The sequence below is a fragment of the Perognathus longimembris genome, chromosome 14, assembly GCF_023159225.1.
Source record: "Perognathus longimembris pacificus isolate PPM17 chromosome 14, ASM2315922v1, whole genome shotgun sequence".
Taxonomy (NCBI): Eukaryota; Metazoa; Chordata; class Mammalia; order Rodentia; family Heteromyidae; genus Perognathus; species Perognathus longimembris.
Window position 1 is genome coordinate 54,978,047 of NC_063174.1, and position 15,550 is coordinate 54,993,596.

Genomic DNA, 15,550 nt, shown 5'->3' on the forward strand with positions numbered 1-15,550 from the left:
AAATGGATTAACCCTTATTAAAAGCCTGATATTGCCACAATAGTGAGTTAGGCCCAAATGATTAGCTAAACATAAAAGTATTATTTATTATTGTTAAAACATGCTGCAAAAAAGTACATTTTAGTTAAGATCTGAGATTTGCAATCAGATTGTGAAAATATGCTGGATTTATCGTGTATTAGATTGCAATCTGCTTTTGGTTTTACCTGGTTTTACTTGAAGTTCACTTTATAAACTACTTGAAGCCCAGATAACTATGTAAGGTAGGGTCAGCAAACTATAACCCACCACAAAATTTGACTTGTTGTCTGCTTTTGTAAATAAAGTTTTATTTAAACATAACTATACTCGTTTGTTTACATATCGGCTATGATTACTTTAATGCTCTGTTGAGTAGTTGTGATAAACTGTGTGGGCCACAAAGCCTAAAATATTTACTCCTTAGGCATTTATAGGATAAATGTTACTAAGTCTTGATTTAATAAACCAAACAGTAGTTATTCATTGCATTAAGAAATAAAGAAACTTAAATAGAATTTTTCACAGTACATCTTTAGCTGTAGGCAACATGTAATTTATAAATTTTGGTGGTTTAATTACTTAAATTTAGCAGTTATAATTGTTATATATGCAATCACTTAAACTCCTCAGGGTTTTAACTTTGAATTACAGGCTGATTGGGTTGTAAATCTGGGTCACTTTCCCCTTCCAAATCAACTAAAGACCCAGTGAAGTTCCACAAGAATCTGTGTACTGAGTATCTTAAGAGTATAATCAGCTGTAGTATAGACTAATTACTTCTTGAGAACAAGAACAGCATTCAAAATGACTGATAAACAAAAAAATTTCAGTTGCTACAAAATATAAAGCCCAGCTAGTCTTTTCGTGTGTGGTTGTGGTTGTGGGGCTTGAACTCAGGACCTGGGCACTGACCCTGGCCCTATCAAGGCTAGAGCTCCATCTCTCTGAGCCACAGCTCCACTTCCAGGTTTTGAGTGCTTAATTGGAGATACGAGTTTCATGGGGACTTTCTGCCCAGGCTGGCTTTGAACCAGATACCTCAGATCTCAGCCTCCTGAGTGGCTACAATCACAGGTGTGAGCCACCAGTACCTGGATCAGCTAGCTAGTCTTTTGAAAGGTTAGTTCACTTTATTTTTGTTGTCAAGATGGTGCACATAGGGGTTATAGTTACATGCTTAAGGTAGTGAATAAACCTACGTTTCTTGTCATATCTGTTATCCCCTTCCTCATTTTTCTCCCTCCTTTCCTCACCCCGGTCCCTCACCCTGTCCCCCTTGCTTTCTTCGTTATTATTTCAAAAACAAACAAAAAAGTCTTATCCTTAATCTACATTGTCACTCTAGTCTACAGTGCTTTTATCCTCTATGGTTATGGTTATTAATTGTAAAACAATCCCTTCCAGATCAGGTGATCTATCTATCTATCTATCTATCTATCTATCTATCTATCTATCTATCTATCTTTTGTTTAGTGTAATTTGCTCCTTCTTTTCCCTCCTCCCTGATGCCCTTGAGCTGCTTGGTTTGTTCTCATCGGTGCCCATTGCAGCTGTTGGGCCCTTTCTACTGTATTCTCCCCTCCCCCCATTTTCCATTCATTCTGTGCCCTCCTCCCAGCTTCTTTCAGATGTGCGCCTGCGTACATCTTGTGTGAGGTAAAGGGCGTAGGGTCCTTTAGTTTCTCTAAGACTGATTACGAAGAAGTCTTTTGCTTCCTTATCTTTGGTGTTCTTTACCGCCTGGATATTAAATTGTGTTCATAGGATTTTATGTACATGTGTTCACTTGATTTTAACATCCAGATATTTGAAATGATGATCAAGTGGAAGATGAACACTTTTCTGTGCTTAGGCTAGTGAAACCCCAGCCATAAACAGGACATCAAGGGTGAATTGCTGTAGGTCATGTGCAGAAAAAAAGTATAGGACAAGAAAACATTGTATGATTGCTTGATTTAGAGCTAAGATTCTGAGTAAGAAAAATGCTTTCATGCTAATGTTTTGAATGAGGTATATCTGAGGAAGCAAACATTTCTCAATTCTCTTCTGCCAGCATTTTTATTTCAGTTATGATTTAAAAATCTTAATAACATTTTTCTTTTCCTGAAAGAGGTGATTGTGTTTACTCCCCATAGAGCCAATTTGAAGATGCTATGGAATGAGGGTGAATGTCTTGCCCGTATTTGTTACTTGCGTTGCACATAACAAGGAGAAATGGAAATGCTAAGCAGGCTCATTTCAGGCATCAACCAGTGCAGTACGGCAGTTACATGTGAAACGGTTTCTCTAAAAATATTTGTTCCATCTTGCTTTACAACTCTGTCATTATTGAAGTGTCTGTCATGTGAAGAAAATGTGGTACGCAGCAGCAGGAGAGTTCATTCTGTTGTTTTCTGTGTTTCAGATGTGCATAGATCCTTCCCTGTCAGTAGCTTTGGGTGATAAACCACCTCCGTTGTATCTCTGTGAAGAATGCAGCGAGAGAATTGCAGGGTAGGTATAAAAGTCCTTAGAGAGAAAGACATGGAGCAAGATGAGAAAATTAGAAACATCAGTTGGACTTAAAGTGATTATATTGCCCAAATTTTATGTTAGTCTCTCTGCTTTTTTAAAGGTTAGTTTAATATTTAACATATGGCAAACTGTCATTTGGGAGATTTCAGGTTTCAAAAAGTTGCAATATTTCCCTCCACATGACATGATAAAGTAATTCCACTTAATAAAGCAATTCCAATTTTGAAATAACTCTATTAAAAAGGCTGTAGAGGGATAAAAAAGCGATGTAAAAACCTGTGATTTTCAAACATGACATAGAATTCAAGTGGGGTTTTTAGCTTGTTAGTATCAGCCTCATCTTTGTGTTGATCATGCTGTATTTTGGTTGGCATAGTTAGCATCTGGAAAGTATCATTTACAGATAACTAAATATGATGAAATGCCTATAATTTATAATTTAACTGGAATACATTAGACATTTTAAAAGGTTTATTATGGTAGTGCTCTTCATTATACTTCCTTTCTGTTAAAAGCCTTTCATCAATAGCATGAAGCTTACAAACATTCATGTGGAAGGGACACATTTCAATGAAGCTCACAAATGAATTTTGTTTCCCTTTGTAGAGACCACAGCGAGTGGCTGATTGATGTTCTTCTGCCACAAGGTATGATTTTATTTTGGAAAGGATGAATAATGAGTAATCATGACTAATGACATGGTAGATCTGTCTCCTTTTGTACTATTTTATTTTTACAAAGGCGGTAACCAAAGTGTAATGACCTGAAGCATTATATTAATGTCTTCCTTATAATATTCTCAAACACTTAATGGGGGGAGAGGTATCCGCCCTATCCAAATTCAGGTTAGATGTTGCAGTTATGATTCAGTTTGACTAAAGCCCTGCTGAGTTGTCTTAAGGGATTTTCTGTCAGGAGGGGAATAAGGTCAGGAAGGGAGTAAGGAAGGAAGAGAGTTGAAAATGGGCCTTTCTCCTGCCATTGTTACAGGCTCTGTACTGGGAAGGTGTCTTCTAATACTCTAAGAGTTCATCTCACTAGCAGTAAAATGAGGATAAAGGATATTTAACCTATTTCAATGGAAAGACAGGATCTGTAGTGCTTCTTCAAGTTGTCAGAGTTTTTAAAGCTGTGTCCTAAAAGTTGATAGATTCCAGACCGAGCATTTCTCTGCACCCAGGAGAAGCATCTGTTCCAGCCAGCCACCTGATTGGTGACTGAAATGACCAAGAAAAGGATTCAGAAAAGCATAGGAAAGACCTTCGGTGGAAAAATCTGGGGACATGCTACAAATCCAGGCCGCAGGAAGAACTTGACAGATTATTTTTGATGTATACAATTTAAGATCTTTTGCTGATAGCAATTACACTGCTACTTTGCAGCCTAACATTTTATATTAAGATATCTCAGTCTTAAGAGAGAAACTGACTGAGTGAGTGACTGGCAACTGTAGAACTGTAGAACAGAACCATGCTTTACTTCCTTCAAAGAGACATTCTCACATTTCACAGAAGGTTAGCTAGAAAGACTGGGGCTGAACTATGGGTAAAGGTAAACTTTTTTTCCTCTTTAAATTGGGCTACTTCCAGTGATTTGAGGGAAAACTGGCTATGAAGTTCTAAAATTCTTTTCTTCCTCCTCCTCCTCCTCCTCTTCTTTTTTGGAGACACAGTCTAGCCTTGTGGCTCAGGCTGGTCTCAAATTTACAGTTCTCTTGCCTCTTCCTCCCAAGTACTGGGATTCCTGGTGTGCAACCCTACAAATGACTTGTTTTTCATTTCTTAACAGACAGTCTTGTTCTGTTGCCTAGATTAGCCTTAAACTTCTGGGCTGGATCAATTCTCTTCTCTCAGCCTCCCAAATAGCTGGGGCTACAGGACCATATGTTCTAAAATATGAGATCGGTTTCTGAATTTTGGTCATCATTTCCAGATGATACTCCTCTCTGAAAGAATTGAGACTAATTTACTGATCTTACATCTGAAAGAATTGAGATTAATTTACATTTCTAGAAATGTGACAGTAGTATAAGATTATTTAAGATATAGCTTTAAAGTTTAGGGCCTCAAATTATCAAATGATGGCTACATAAAATGAGTTTTTGAAATGAGTTATACCTTTCATTGGGTTGGCACCCACTAATTCATAATTTCCACATAGGATTCCAAAGGCATTTGACTTTTTTAACTAAATTGCAAGAGACCATCCTATAAATAAAGTGTCATTCCATTTTTTGAACATTTACTATTTCAAGGGAAGTGTTATTAGATTCTTGGAAGAATTATTTTCTAGTGCTCTCAAGCATTGATTTCCATGGAAATAACTGATATTCCAACTGAAAAATATTCTTACACATTCATTAAAAGTGATCTTGGAAGTAGAGAGAAGTTAGGCAGCTTTACTCCTGGGTTTGAGGATTGCCTCCTCTTACATAACCATGTAGTTGATTTACACTAGTTAAGAATGACATAAGTTGATAAAGTTGATAGTTCAAATATAAATAGGTCAAGTTACAGGGTTTTTTCTTTTTTGTTTTGTTATTGTAAACCATCTTTTTTTTTTTTTTTTTTTGCCAGTCCTGGGGCTTGGACTCAGGGTCTGAGCTCTGTCCCTGGCTTCCTTTTGCTCAAGGCTAGCACTCTACCACTTGAGCCACAGCGCCACTTCTGGCTTTTTCTACATATATGGTGCTGGGGAATCGAACCCAGGGCTTCACGTATACGAGGCAAGCACTCTACCACTAGGCCATATTCCCAGCCCCCGTAAACCATCTTTTGAGGATGGCCAGTGTCCTCATATAATAGAACAGAAAACGGAGCCAGAGGCTTTAGCTCTAGGCACACCTCTACAATCGATCGCCTAGAGCTCTCTGGCACAGCGGCCCTCAACTTGGTCCTCTCTAAAATGAAGAAGTAAAATTAATGTTGTTTGGCTTCAACACAATGTGATTTCTAGTCATATTTGAGAAAGTCGAAATAGATGTGAAACTAAGGGACATTTTTTTAGGACATGCAACAAAACTTTGTAATCATTATCAGATTGAGAAAGAGCACTTTATGCCTTTGTAGGAAAATAGAGGCCCACAAAATAGAAGACAATTTATGAGACAAAACCTGTTTGGGTCAAGTCCAGAGCTTACGTTACTAAGGTTGTTTTTATTCCCCTTCATGGTTGCTCTTATTTAAAATAGGCTCTTTTCCTTTGTTGATATTTTGTGTACCTTCCCCTTACAGCTGAAATATCTGCTATATGTCAGAAAAAGGTAAGAGCAACCATCTGTGTGGTGGGCCATGGTTTCCTGTTTATATGTAAATTCATTCATCAACATCTGCCTCATTTCTCCACCATGGTTTTGTGGTTTGTACATGTCACTGGTTTTGTGGAGGGGAAAGGAAATAATCTAGCATGTAAGATTGTGATGTCCAGCTGGTCTCCATTTCTATTTTTGCTTTTGCTCGCTCATCTTATGCACATGTGTTTGTTTAAGTAACCTAAAATAAGGGCATATGAGTAATCTTGGATAAGAGTCTAATTTTGAAAAGGTTTGAATGATAGGGCAATTCGTGGAGCTTAATTTTTGTTAAAGATTTGTCTTTCTGCTGAAAATCTTTATTGTTTTAAGTGCAGTGCAAATATTCGATATATGTATTAGAAGTACCCAATAAGGTATATATTGAAAATATTCATTTATATGTAAGTTGAATGAGAGATTTAGCTACAGATTCTTTCCTTAACATTCTTTTCATTATTTTTCATACAGTTTCTCTAACCCATTTCTGTTTTTCTCTTCTTGTTTTAGTAGTTGTAAAGTATAAGAGAAGGTAGCATGGTATCGTCCAAAGAGCTCTGACTCCTTGGTTGACATACCTGGGGTCTGGTCAGCTTTACTTCCTCCTACCTATGAGGACCTTGTATAAATTACTTAAAATTTGAGGGAGGTCAATTATGAGTAGGTACCTTTGGAAGACTGTCTCAGTTCATTGTTTCTGAATAGAAAACCTCCCCCAAATGCAGTGGATAATAACAGCTACCAATTATTTGATCACGGTCCTGCTGTTCAGCAGTTTGGCCTGTGCTCAGTGAGGTACATCTTCTGATGAGCTCTGCTAGGAGCAGTGGGGATTGGCTGGTCCCAGATGGTATCACTTGCACCATATCCTATCTCCGGCCATCGCTCCGTCAGGTGGTAGGTGTGGGTGACTGAGGTGTATGTGTGCCTACCACTTTCCAGGAGGCTAAGCTAGACTTGGTCACAAGGCAGCAGTGTTCTGGGAAGGACATTGCAAGGCTCCTTGAAACAGAAGCTCAGAAGTCACACAGCATCATTTCTGTTGCATTGCATGTGTTAAAACAGGTTTCAGGGTCAGCGCAGATTCAAGGAGTAGAGTAATGGGGTTTTCCTGGTGATAGCAGTGGCAAGAAATTTCAGGTTATATTTACCCTTCCACGGTCTTTTCTCTATACACAATTATGTCAACAATGAAAGATGAAGAGACTGTAATCTCAGATACAGACAGGAAGATCATGAGCTCAGGCCGGCCTGGGCTACATAGTGAGATGCTGCTTTGAAACAAAACAAGCAAAACAACATGAAAGTGAAAGATAAGAAGGATTTACCAGCTTTATCTGCCATGATTTATTTCAATTGAAATACAGATCTTCCTTGACTTAAGATGAGGTTATGTCCCAATAAACCCACTGTAAATTGAAAAATGAATTTAATATACCTAACCTATCACATATGATAACTTGCTTTAAGTAGTTTAGAACATTATATTAGCATATAGTTGGACAAAATCATCTAACACAAACCCTACTTTTCAGTGAAATGTTAAATATCTCAAATACTTTACTGAATACTATATTGAAAGTAAAAACACAAAAGAGTTATATGGACATACTTTCTCTCCAAAGTCAAAATATCCTAGATGGAATGGGATGCTGGTGGCTCATTAATACAAATCTTAGCTAGTCAGGGGGCTGAGATCTAGGGGATTGCTCTTCATCCAGCCTGAGGAGAAGAATCTGTGAGATTCTATCTCCAAAATAACCAGTAAAAAGCCAGCTGGAGACCCTGAGCTCCAACCCTAGTACTAGAATAAAAATATGTAACCGTCATTAAAACATAACAACTGAAGTTGGAGTTAATACTTAAAAGTTATACCCAATGGTTAGTGATGTACTCAGTGGTAAAGCATTTGCCTAGCATGTGTGAGACCCTGAGTTCAATCCCCACAACTGAAAACAACAGCAGCAAGAAAACATACCAAACAAACAAAATAGTCTTCATCAGGCATACATAGCTCAAGCCTGTAATCCTGGCTATTCAGGAGACTGAGATCTGGGGATTGTGGTTCAAAGCCAGCCTGAATAGGGAGGTCCCTAAGAGTCTAATCTCCAATTAACCACCAGAAATTTGGAAGTAGAGGTGTACCTCAAGTGATAGAGTGCTAACCTTGAGTGAAAAATCTAAGAGACTGTGCTCAGGCCCTGAGTTCAAGCCCATTCCTGGTACAAGAAACAAAGCAACAAAAACAATACCATGCTGATGTGAATCCGAATTGAAGGAAACAAACTCTCTTGCTTACTGTGACAGTGAGTTTTCACAGCTGAGCCCATCTGGGTTGAAGACTTTCAGATCAATTATTAAGATTTAATTGGAATGGTAGAAATTGTTTAGAATTTTGACCAAAAATGGGTGGGTAGTATTTGATATTGTTTAGCATTAGGATAAAGCAGGGTGGCTTTGTGTATATTTGCAAGTGCTACATAAGAAAAGTTTAAATGTAGCTCAGAACAAAGAGCAATTACTTAATAAGTTCTGTGGGCTAGAGACTTGGACAGGGCACAGTGGAGCTAACCTGTCTCTACCTGATAATGTTTGGAGCCTCATCAGGGCAGACTTGGATACCTGAGGACTGGAACTATCTAGAATTTTCTAGCTCATACATGGTTTCGGGAATGGGGGGACTTGAAGACAAGGCTAGGTGGTGCTTTTGACTACAGACCTAAACATGGTTTTTCTTCAATTCTGGAAGGGCTATTCCTATAGGAAAATGTTTCTTTTTTTGGTCGGTTGTGGGGTTTGAACTCTGGACCTGGGTGTTCTTCCTGAGTATTTTAGCTCAAGGCTAGCACTCTACCACTTGAACCACAGCACCACTTCTGATTTTCTGGTGGTTAATTGGAGCTAAGAGTCTCACTTTTCTGCCCTGCTGGCTTTGAACTGAGATCCTCAGATCTCAGCCTCCTGAGTAGCTTGGATTATAGGCCTGAGCCACTGGTACCCAGCCCAGAGGAAAACTTTTAAAGAGAGGATTTTCTAAGACAGCCAGATAGAAGTTGCATGCCTTTTTATGACCTGGCCTTGAGAGACATCTAAACATCACCGCTCCCCTACTCTAATGATTGAAATAGCCGCATGCGTATCAGATTCAAGAGGAGGGAGACTAAGCCCTAATTCTGAGAAGAGTTTCTAGGATGTTCTTCTGTAGGACTCCTTACATGTAAAACCCTGGCTGGTGGCCCAAGGTCTTCGTATAAATCAGGCCTGGGTGTGTATGGGGCTCTTTGAATTTGCTTTCTTAGTCATGTTTCTTGCTGTGAATGTCTGTGCACAGGAGTTCAGTTATCTGCCCACTGCACAGCCAAGATACAGTGTTGATACAGATAGCTCACTGGGCTCCTAGTGTAAAAAGTGAGGGAGGGACAGCCATCTATTCACTGGTCCACAGAAATACTTGAATTCACCAAGGCATGTCCTATTCCTAGGAATTAATCTCTTTGGTTATGGCTCCACCCTTTTTTATGCCAAAGAAGATGAGTAAAGAATGGCAGTGTATGGACTTGGGAAACATATAACCCCTCTGGATCTTAGGTTCTCTACCTAGAAAATGGAGACAAAATGACATGTGCCTTATAGAGCTACTGTAATGCTTAGATAACCTATTTAAAGCCTTTCTCAAGGTATCTAACGTATTGTAAGATTTCAATAAATATCAGTTGCTTATGAAAAGATGAATGACAATGTATCAAACTTACTTTATCTAATGACTTTTTTCTTTCAAAATTATTATAAAAAAAGCTGGACATGGTGGCCTAATCTTATAATCCAAGAGATTAAGGCCATCGTGGGCAGAAGTTTGATGAGACAACTCAGCCAATTGCTGGAATGGTGGTAGGCAGCTGATGTCCCAGCTACGGGTGGGGAAGCGCAGGCCTATTATCCCCAGGGATGCTGAAAGCACAAACAGGAAGATGAAGTCCAGGCCAGTCAGGGTATAGAGTGAGACTCTACCTGAAAAATAACCAATGCTAAAAAGGAGTTGGAAGCATGGCTCAAGTGGTAGAATGCCTACCTCACAAGCATGCGACCCTGAATTCAGACCTCAGCACTATGAAAAAATTAGTAAAAAGAAAATAATAGAAGAAAAATACTCTAAGATGGTATACATACAGATGTTTGAAGAGACTGCTATTTCTGAGAATAGAATGGCCTGCATCTGCATGCTTGCTTCCATGGTTCGTTGACCCGAGTCCTGTTTAAAAAAATGATTTTTTTTTTCTAGAACCAATGTCTAAGCTTGGTGTCCTTGTGCTAAAAGTCAAGGTGGAAAAGCTGTGCTTTGAGATGGTGGTTCCCATAGGCAATTCAATATACCGGCCTTCCCTCCCTCCCTTTTCCCCTCCCTCCCTCCCACTCTCCCTCTCTCCCTCCCTCCCTCCCTCCCTCCCTCCCTCCCTCCCTCCCTTCTTCCCTCCCTTCTTTCCTCCTTACCTCCCTCCCTCCCTCTCTCCCTCCCTCCCTCCCTCCCTCCCTCCCTCCCTCCCTCCCTCCCTCCCTTCCTTCCTTCCTTCCTTCCTTCCTTCCTTCCTTCCTTCCTTCCTCCTTTCCTTCCTTCCTCCCCCACTCCCTCCCTCCTTCCCTCCCTTCCGTTTACATATACATATCCTGGAACCCATCATCCTCCCTCCTTCCCTTCCTTCATTTTTGGTGTGTGTGCCAGTACTGCCACTTGACTTTTCAACCTGGGAACTGTCTCTGAGCTTCTTTGGCTCAAGGCTGGTGCTCTGCCCCTTGAGCCACAGCTCTACTTCTGGCTTTTTGGTGGCTAATTGGAGATAAGAGTCTCACAGACTTGACCACCCTGGCTAGCTTTGAATGGTGATCCTCAGATCTCAGTCTCCCAAGTAGCTAGGATTTTAGGTGTGAGCCATCAGCTCCCAGCCCACTGTCATTATTTTGATGGAGGTTTCATGCATGCCTTCCTCCTTGTTTCCACCAGAGGTTTCTGTCACAGAGGTGTGAGGTCCTCACAAAGCTCTGAGTTGATGAAGGCTGGGATGTTGCCTCCCACTGAGGTGCTCACCTCTGGTCAGCATTATTGAGAGGCGGAGAAAGCTCCGTGGACCCACACACTGAAAATGTGCTGGTGCCATCACCACCAGGCTCAGGCCCGGGTCTTTTGTTCACGTCAGGGTGTCCCCACCGCTCCTCCATTTTCCTTGTTGCACATGCTGTCCTACTTCTTGTCAGGGCAGCTCTGTCAAGAGCTCCCTGACCTCAGAGGAGACTTTCCTAGGCTATTTCACATTCCGCATGTCCATCCCTTCATCTGTGGTGAGTGGCTCTCGCTGTGTTTGGGCGAGTCCCCATGGTGTCATTGATGTATCCTGTAGGTCTTCATAGAATGACAGTTGGCGGGAGTGGAGAGGCCTGCTTTGGGGCCATTGGCTCAGCTCAGCTCAGCACGCTCCCTACCTGTCCTTAAATGCCATGAGGACAGATGTACTGCAGTGGAAAGCTGCTCTTTGAGTGGTGAATAAAGTAGTTTTCAAAAACCTTCCTGTGGGGATCGGGTCTTCCATTTCTGCTGTTGTGCTGTGTTCTTTCTGGTGTGCCATTCTACTTTTTTTTTTCTTTGTATTTCTGTTGGAAACTCTTAAAACGGTAAGTTGGACAATCCAGAAAGAATCTTCTTTATTCCTGGGGCTCCCATCACAGTTACCCTGACCTCTACCTTATCTCTACCCTTCTCACTAGGAAAAGCCACCCAGTACCTTTATTTTTAACTGTCACTGGAATGTCCCTTGCATTTGGGAAGGAAACCCAGATGCACTCTCCCTTCCAGTGGCCCCCTAAAGTTTCCCTTTGCTCCAGTTCTCCCACCAAGTCCATCTCCTCAGTCTCTTTCCACTGATGCCACTTTCTCCGCTTCCAGAACTGCAGTTCCCATGTGAGAAGAGCAGTCGTTACCTGCTTTTCCGCAGGGTGCTGCGGTCGTCACGGCAACAGGCCGGTTCGGTACTGCAAAAGATGCCACTCAAATCACCACAGCAACGAGGTGGGGGCCGCCTCGGAGACCCACCTCTACCAGACCTCCCCACCCCCCATCAACACCCGGGAGTGCGGCGCCGAGGAGCTGGTCTGCGCCGTGGAGGCGGTGATCAGGTAACCACAGCTTCCTTGCAGCATGCCCCAAAGATGCACCTGGGCGTTGAGCTTCCCGGGCTGGGAGGTGTGGGTTCAATCCCGCCTCAGACGCCCTCAGGGTAGCAGTGTTGCCATGATACTGTCTTAGTGAGCACATCTCGTTTTTCCATGAATGCATATATATATATATATATATATATATATATATATATATATATATATATTTTATGGAATGCTAATCGTGTGTCAGACACTGTGCTAGGCTCCTGGGAGACAGGAGTGTCCTCCAGTTTGCTCTAGCTAGTAAACTTAGGTCTATGGTGGTGGGGGACTCTGCACTGAGCAGAGCCCTGGGGGCTTCAGCGGCATTAGGGAGGGGCATAGAGATGCCTGGATTGAGGGGTGGCCATCCCCCTACCCCAGAAAGAAGCCCAGGCAAAAGCATAGGAACAAGTTATCTGCTTATGAGCAATAAGGCGATTCTGAGCTAAGCCTTAAGGGGAAGGAGTTCAGGTGGGGTTTGAAATCTTCTCCTCTTTGAAGACAGACAAAGAAGGGGTTGAAATAATGATAACCTTTAGAACTCTTCTTCTTTTTTTTTGGTATGTTATCTAAGGAGGCAAGATTTTGCAAAAAAAAAAAATTAAACAATAAACTAAGTTTTTAAGAAGAGGAACTATTTCTCTTATCTCAGTAGCTGATACATAGTGGAATTTTTGAAAAAAGTTTGTTAAACATTTTAGAAACAACTCCACCCTTCCCCCCCACCCCAAACCCACAAAACTAGCCATATTGCATCATCATCATGATGCACCATCATGATGTTGGCTTGCAGCCACATCTAGGCATGATTTAGTTTTATGCAAATACTACATATGTATACAATCGCAGAGAATCTGTGATTCTTGTTGATCGAACATGCAATTAGCTTTTGTCCATGTTGTGAAGTTCCATATTTATCACTCTCTAATGGATGCATAATACCATCTGGTTATAACTTATTTTTCCCCACCATGCCATATTTAGATTGCTTCTAATTTTTTTTTACTTTTATCACTAATATTTTTGCTGATTGTGCTTTTCATATGTGGGCGTGTATGTGTGTGCGCACACATACTGGGGCCCCTACTGGGGCTACTGGGGCTTGAGCTCTGGGCCTGGGCACTGTCCCTGAGCATTTTCGCTCAAGGCTACCACTCCACCACTTGAACCACAGCTCCATTTCTAGCTTTTTGGTGGTTACTTTGAGATAAGAGTATCATGGACTTACCTGACTAGGCTGGCTTCAAGACACAATCCTCAGATCTCAGCCTCCTGAGCAGCTAGGATTACAGACGTGAGCCACTGGTGCTTGGCTTTTCCTATATATTTTTACTTTTTTTAGGGCAGTTCAGCAGACACATACTGATTGGTCAAATGGGCTTTATAACTCATGATACTTTAATAGATTACAATGCCAACAGTATATCATTTTTGCTGAGCCCTCACCAACAATGACTATTTTTAATTTATTGTCAAAGTGATGAACAGAGGGGTTACAGTTAAGCAAATTTATGATATGATATTAGGTCTTTTTTTTTTTTTTTTTTTTTTTTTTGCCAGTCCTGGGGCTTGGACTCAGGGCCTGAGCACCGTCCCTGGCTTCTTTTTGCTCAAGGCTAGCATTCTGCCACTTGAGCCACAGTGCCACTTCTGGCCATTTTCTGTATATGTGGTGCTGGGGAATTGAACCCAGAGCTTCATGTATACGAGGCAAGTGCTCTTGCCACTAGGCTATATCCCCAGCCCCAGTTAAGCAAATTTAAAAAGAAGTCCTTATTGCCTACTTTCTGGCCTTTGAATACTAGATGGTGAATATTATTTTTTTCCCCATTTGGACCTTAAGAGCTTAAATGTTCCTTGTATGTAGAATTACTTTTCACAGTGTCATGGTAGGTGCAAAAAAAGCATTAATGTTTAGAGGGGGGGGGGGTGGTGAACCAGAAGTCAGCGGTATTAGTTCAACTCGTTTAAAATTGGTAGGCAGAAGTAACCTCTTTGTGCCTCAGTCTGTTCATCTTTGAATTAGGAATGGAGCATAAAACAGAAAATGAAATCAGGGTTCTTGGAATAATTTGTATCAGTGGGAAGGAGAATTACTTGAGATGCTTGAGTATTCATGAACTCATTGCTCTGAATAGGTTTGGTCTCCGATGTGATTTTTCCTTAGTCTAACTTGAAATCACCCTTCCTTGCCAGCTTGTTGAAAGAAGCAGAGTTCCACGCTGAGCAGCGGGAACATGAGTTAAATAAGCGGCGGCAGTTGGGCCTCTCATCTTCCCATCATTCCCTGGATAATGCTGACTTTGACAACAAGGACGATGATAAGCACGACCAGAGACTGCTCAGTCAATTTGGAATATGGTTCTTAGTAAGGAAAAGAAATGAGCTGTTCTGTTCTTTTTGTTTCTCACTCTACCACTGCACTGATCAGGAATTGGTCCGATTCTTTTGAAAGCAGTAAATACTGAAAATTACCCTTAGAATGGGGCTACATCCTCAGGAGCAGTAGCTGTCAGCCCTGAGCTGCACAATGAAATTTACCTTAAAAAAAAAAACCCAACAACCTTAAAAAGTGGGGCTGGGAAGATGGCCTAGTGGCAAGAGTGCTTGCCTTGTATACATGAAGCCCTCGGTTCGATTCCTCAGCACCACGTATACAGAAAAAGCCAGAAGTGGCGCTGTGGCTCAAGTTGGCAGAGTGCTAACCTTGAGCAAAAAGAAGTCAGGGACAGTGCCCAGGCCCTGAGTTCAAGCCCCAGGACTGGCAAAACAAACAAATAAAAAAAACAACTTAAAAAGTAACAATTCTCAAATCCCACCTAAGAATCCTGGGATTCCCCGCTCCCCTTCCCCAAGTTTCCCAATTGACTTGAATAAACTAGCAAAAATTGAGGCCTTCAGTGCAGGGCCTTCCCCGGCTGAAATGCACCTTTTTGACAGGAAACATATGGAAAAATTCCTAGTATTAGATTCATTATAATTCATATCCCATCATTTGTGTACTAAGCCAGCCGAGTATACCAGTTCTGTAGCGGGCTTTATTTAGCCTGTTGGCCAAATTGATTAAATTTTCATAGTAATGCATCTTTTTTTTTAATGCTTACAGGTGGTTTCATAAATTTTTTTGTTTCATTTATTTATTTTACCAAATTGGGATTTGTTGATTCCAAATGCCTTGTTTCTACTGCTACAGCTTCTCTTTGAAACCAGAGATAGTGCTTTCTTTAATTTTTATTTTCTTGCCACAGTGCTGAATAAAAGATGATTTCAGAATCAATGAATGGATGGAGGATGTTTAGAATTTTTTATCTTAATGTGTCAAACTCAGAGCTCCCAGGTATCAAAATTCAGTTGCTAATATAAAGTTCTTTCATAGTCTTGTCATTATAGAACTGAAATAGATAGGTTTTTGTTTTTTTGTTGCCAGACTTGGGGCTTGAACTATGGGCCTGAGCACTGCCCCTGGTACCCTTTTGGGCAAGGCTAGGGCTCTACCACTTGAGCCACAGTGCCATTTTCAGCTTTTTCTGTGTTTAATCG

The 15,550-nt window shown here is 41.0% G+C and overlaps 1 protein-coding gene across 1 annotated transcript in view; it reads left to right on the top strand.

Moving 5' to 3' along the window:
* Unc79 (unc-79 homolog, NALCN channel complex subunit) overlaps positions 1-15,550 on the top strand; it is a 220,870-nt gene that overhangs the window by 89,831 nt on the left and 115,489 nt on the right. Inside the window, 5 exon segments of the mRNA XM_048362115.1 lie at positions 2,426-2,514; positions 3,142-3,182; positions 5,769-5,797; positions 11,757-11,986; positions 14,207-14,378. Coding sequence (XP_048218072.1) covers positions 2,426-2,514; positions 3,142-3,182; positions 5,769-5,797; positions 11,757-11,986; positions 14,207-14,378 — 561 coding nt within the window.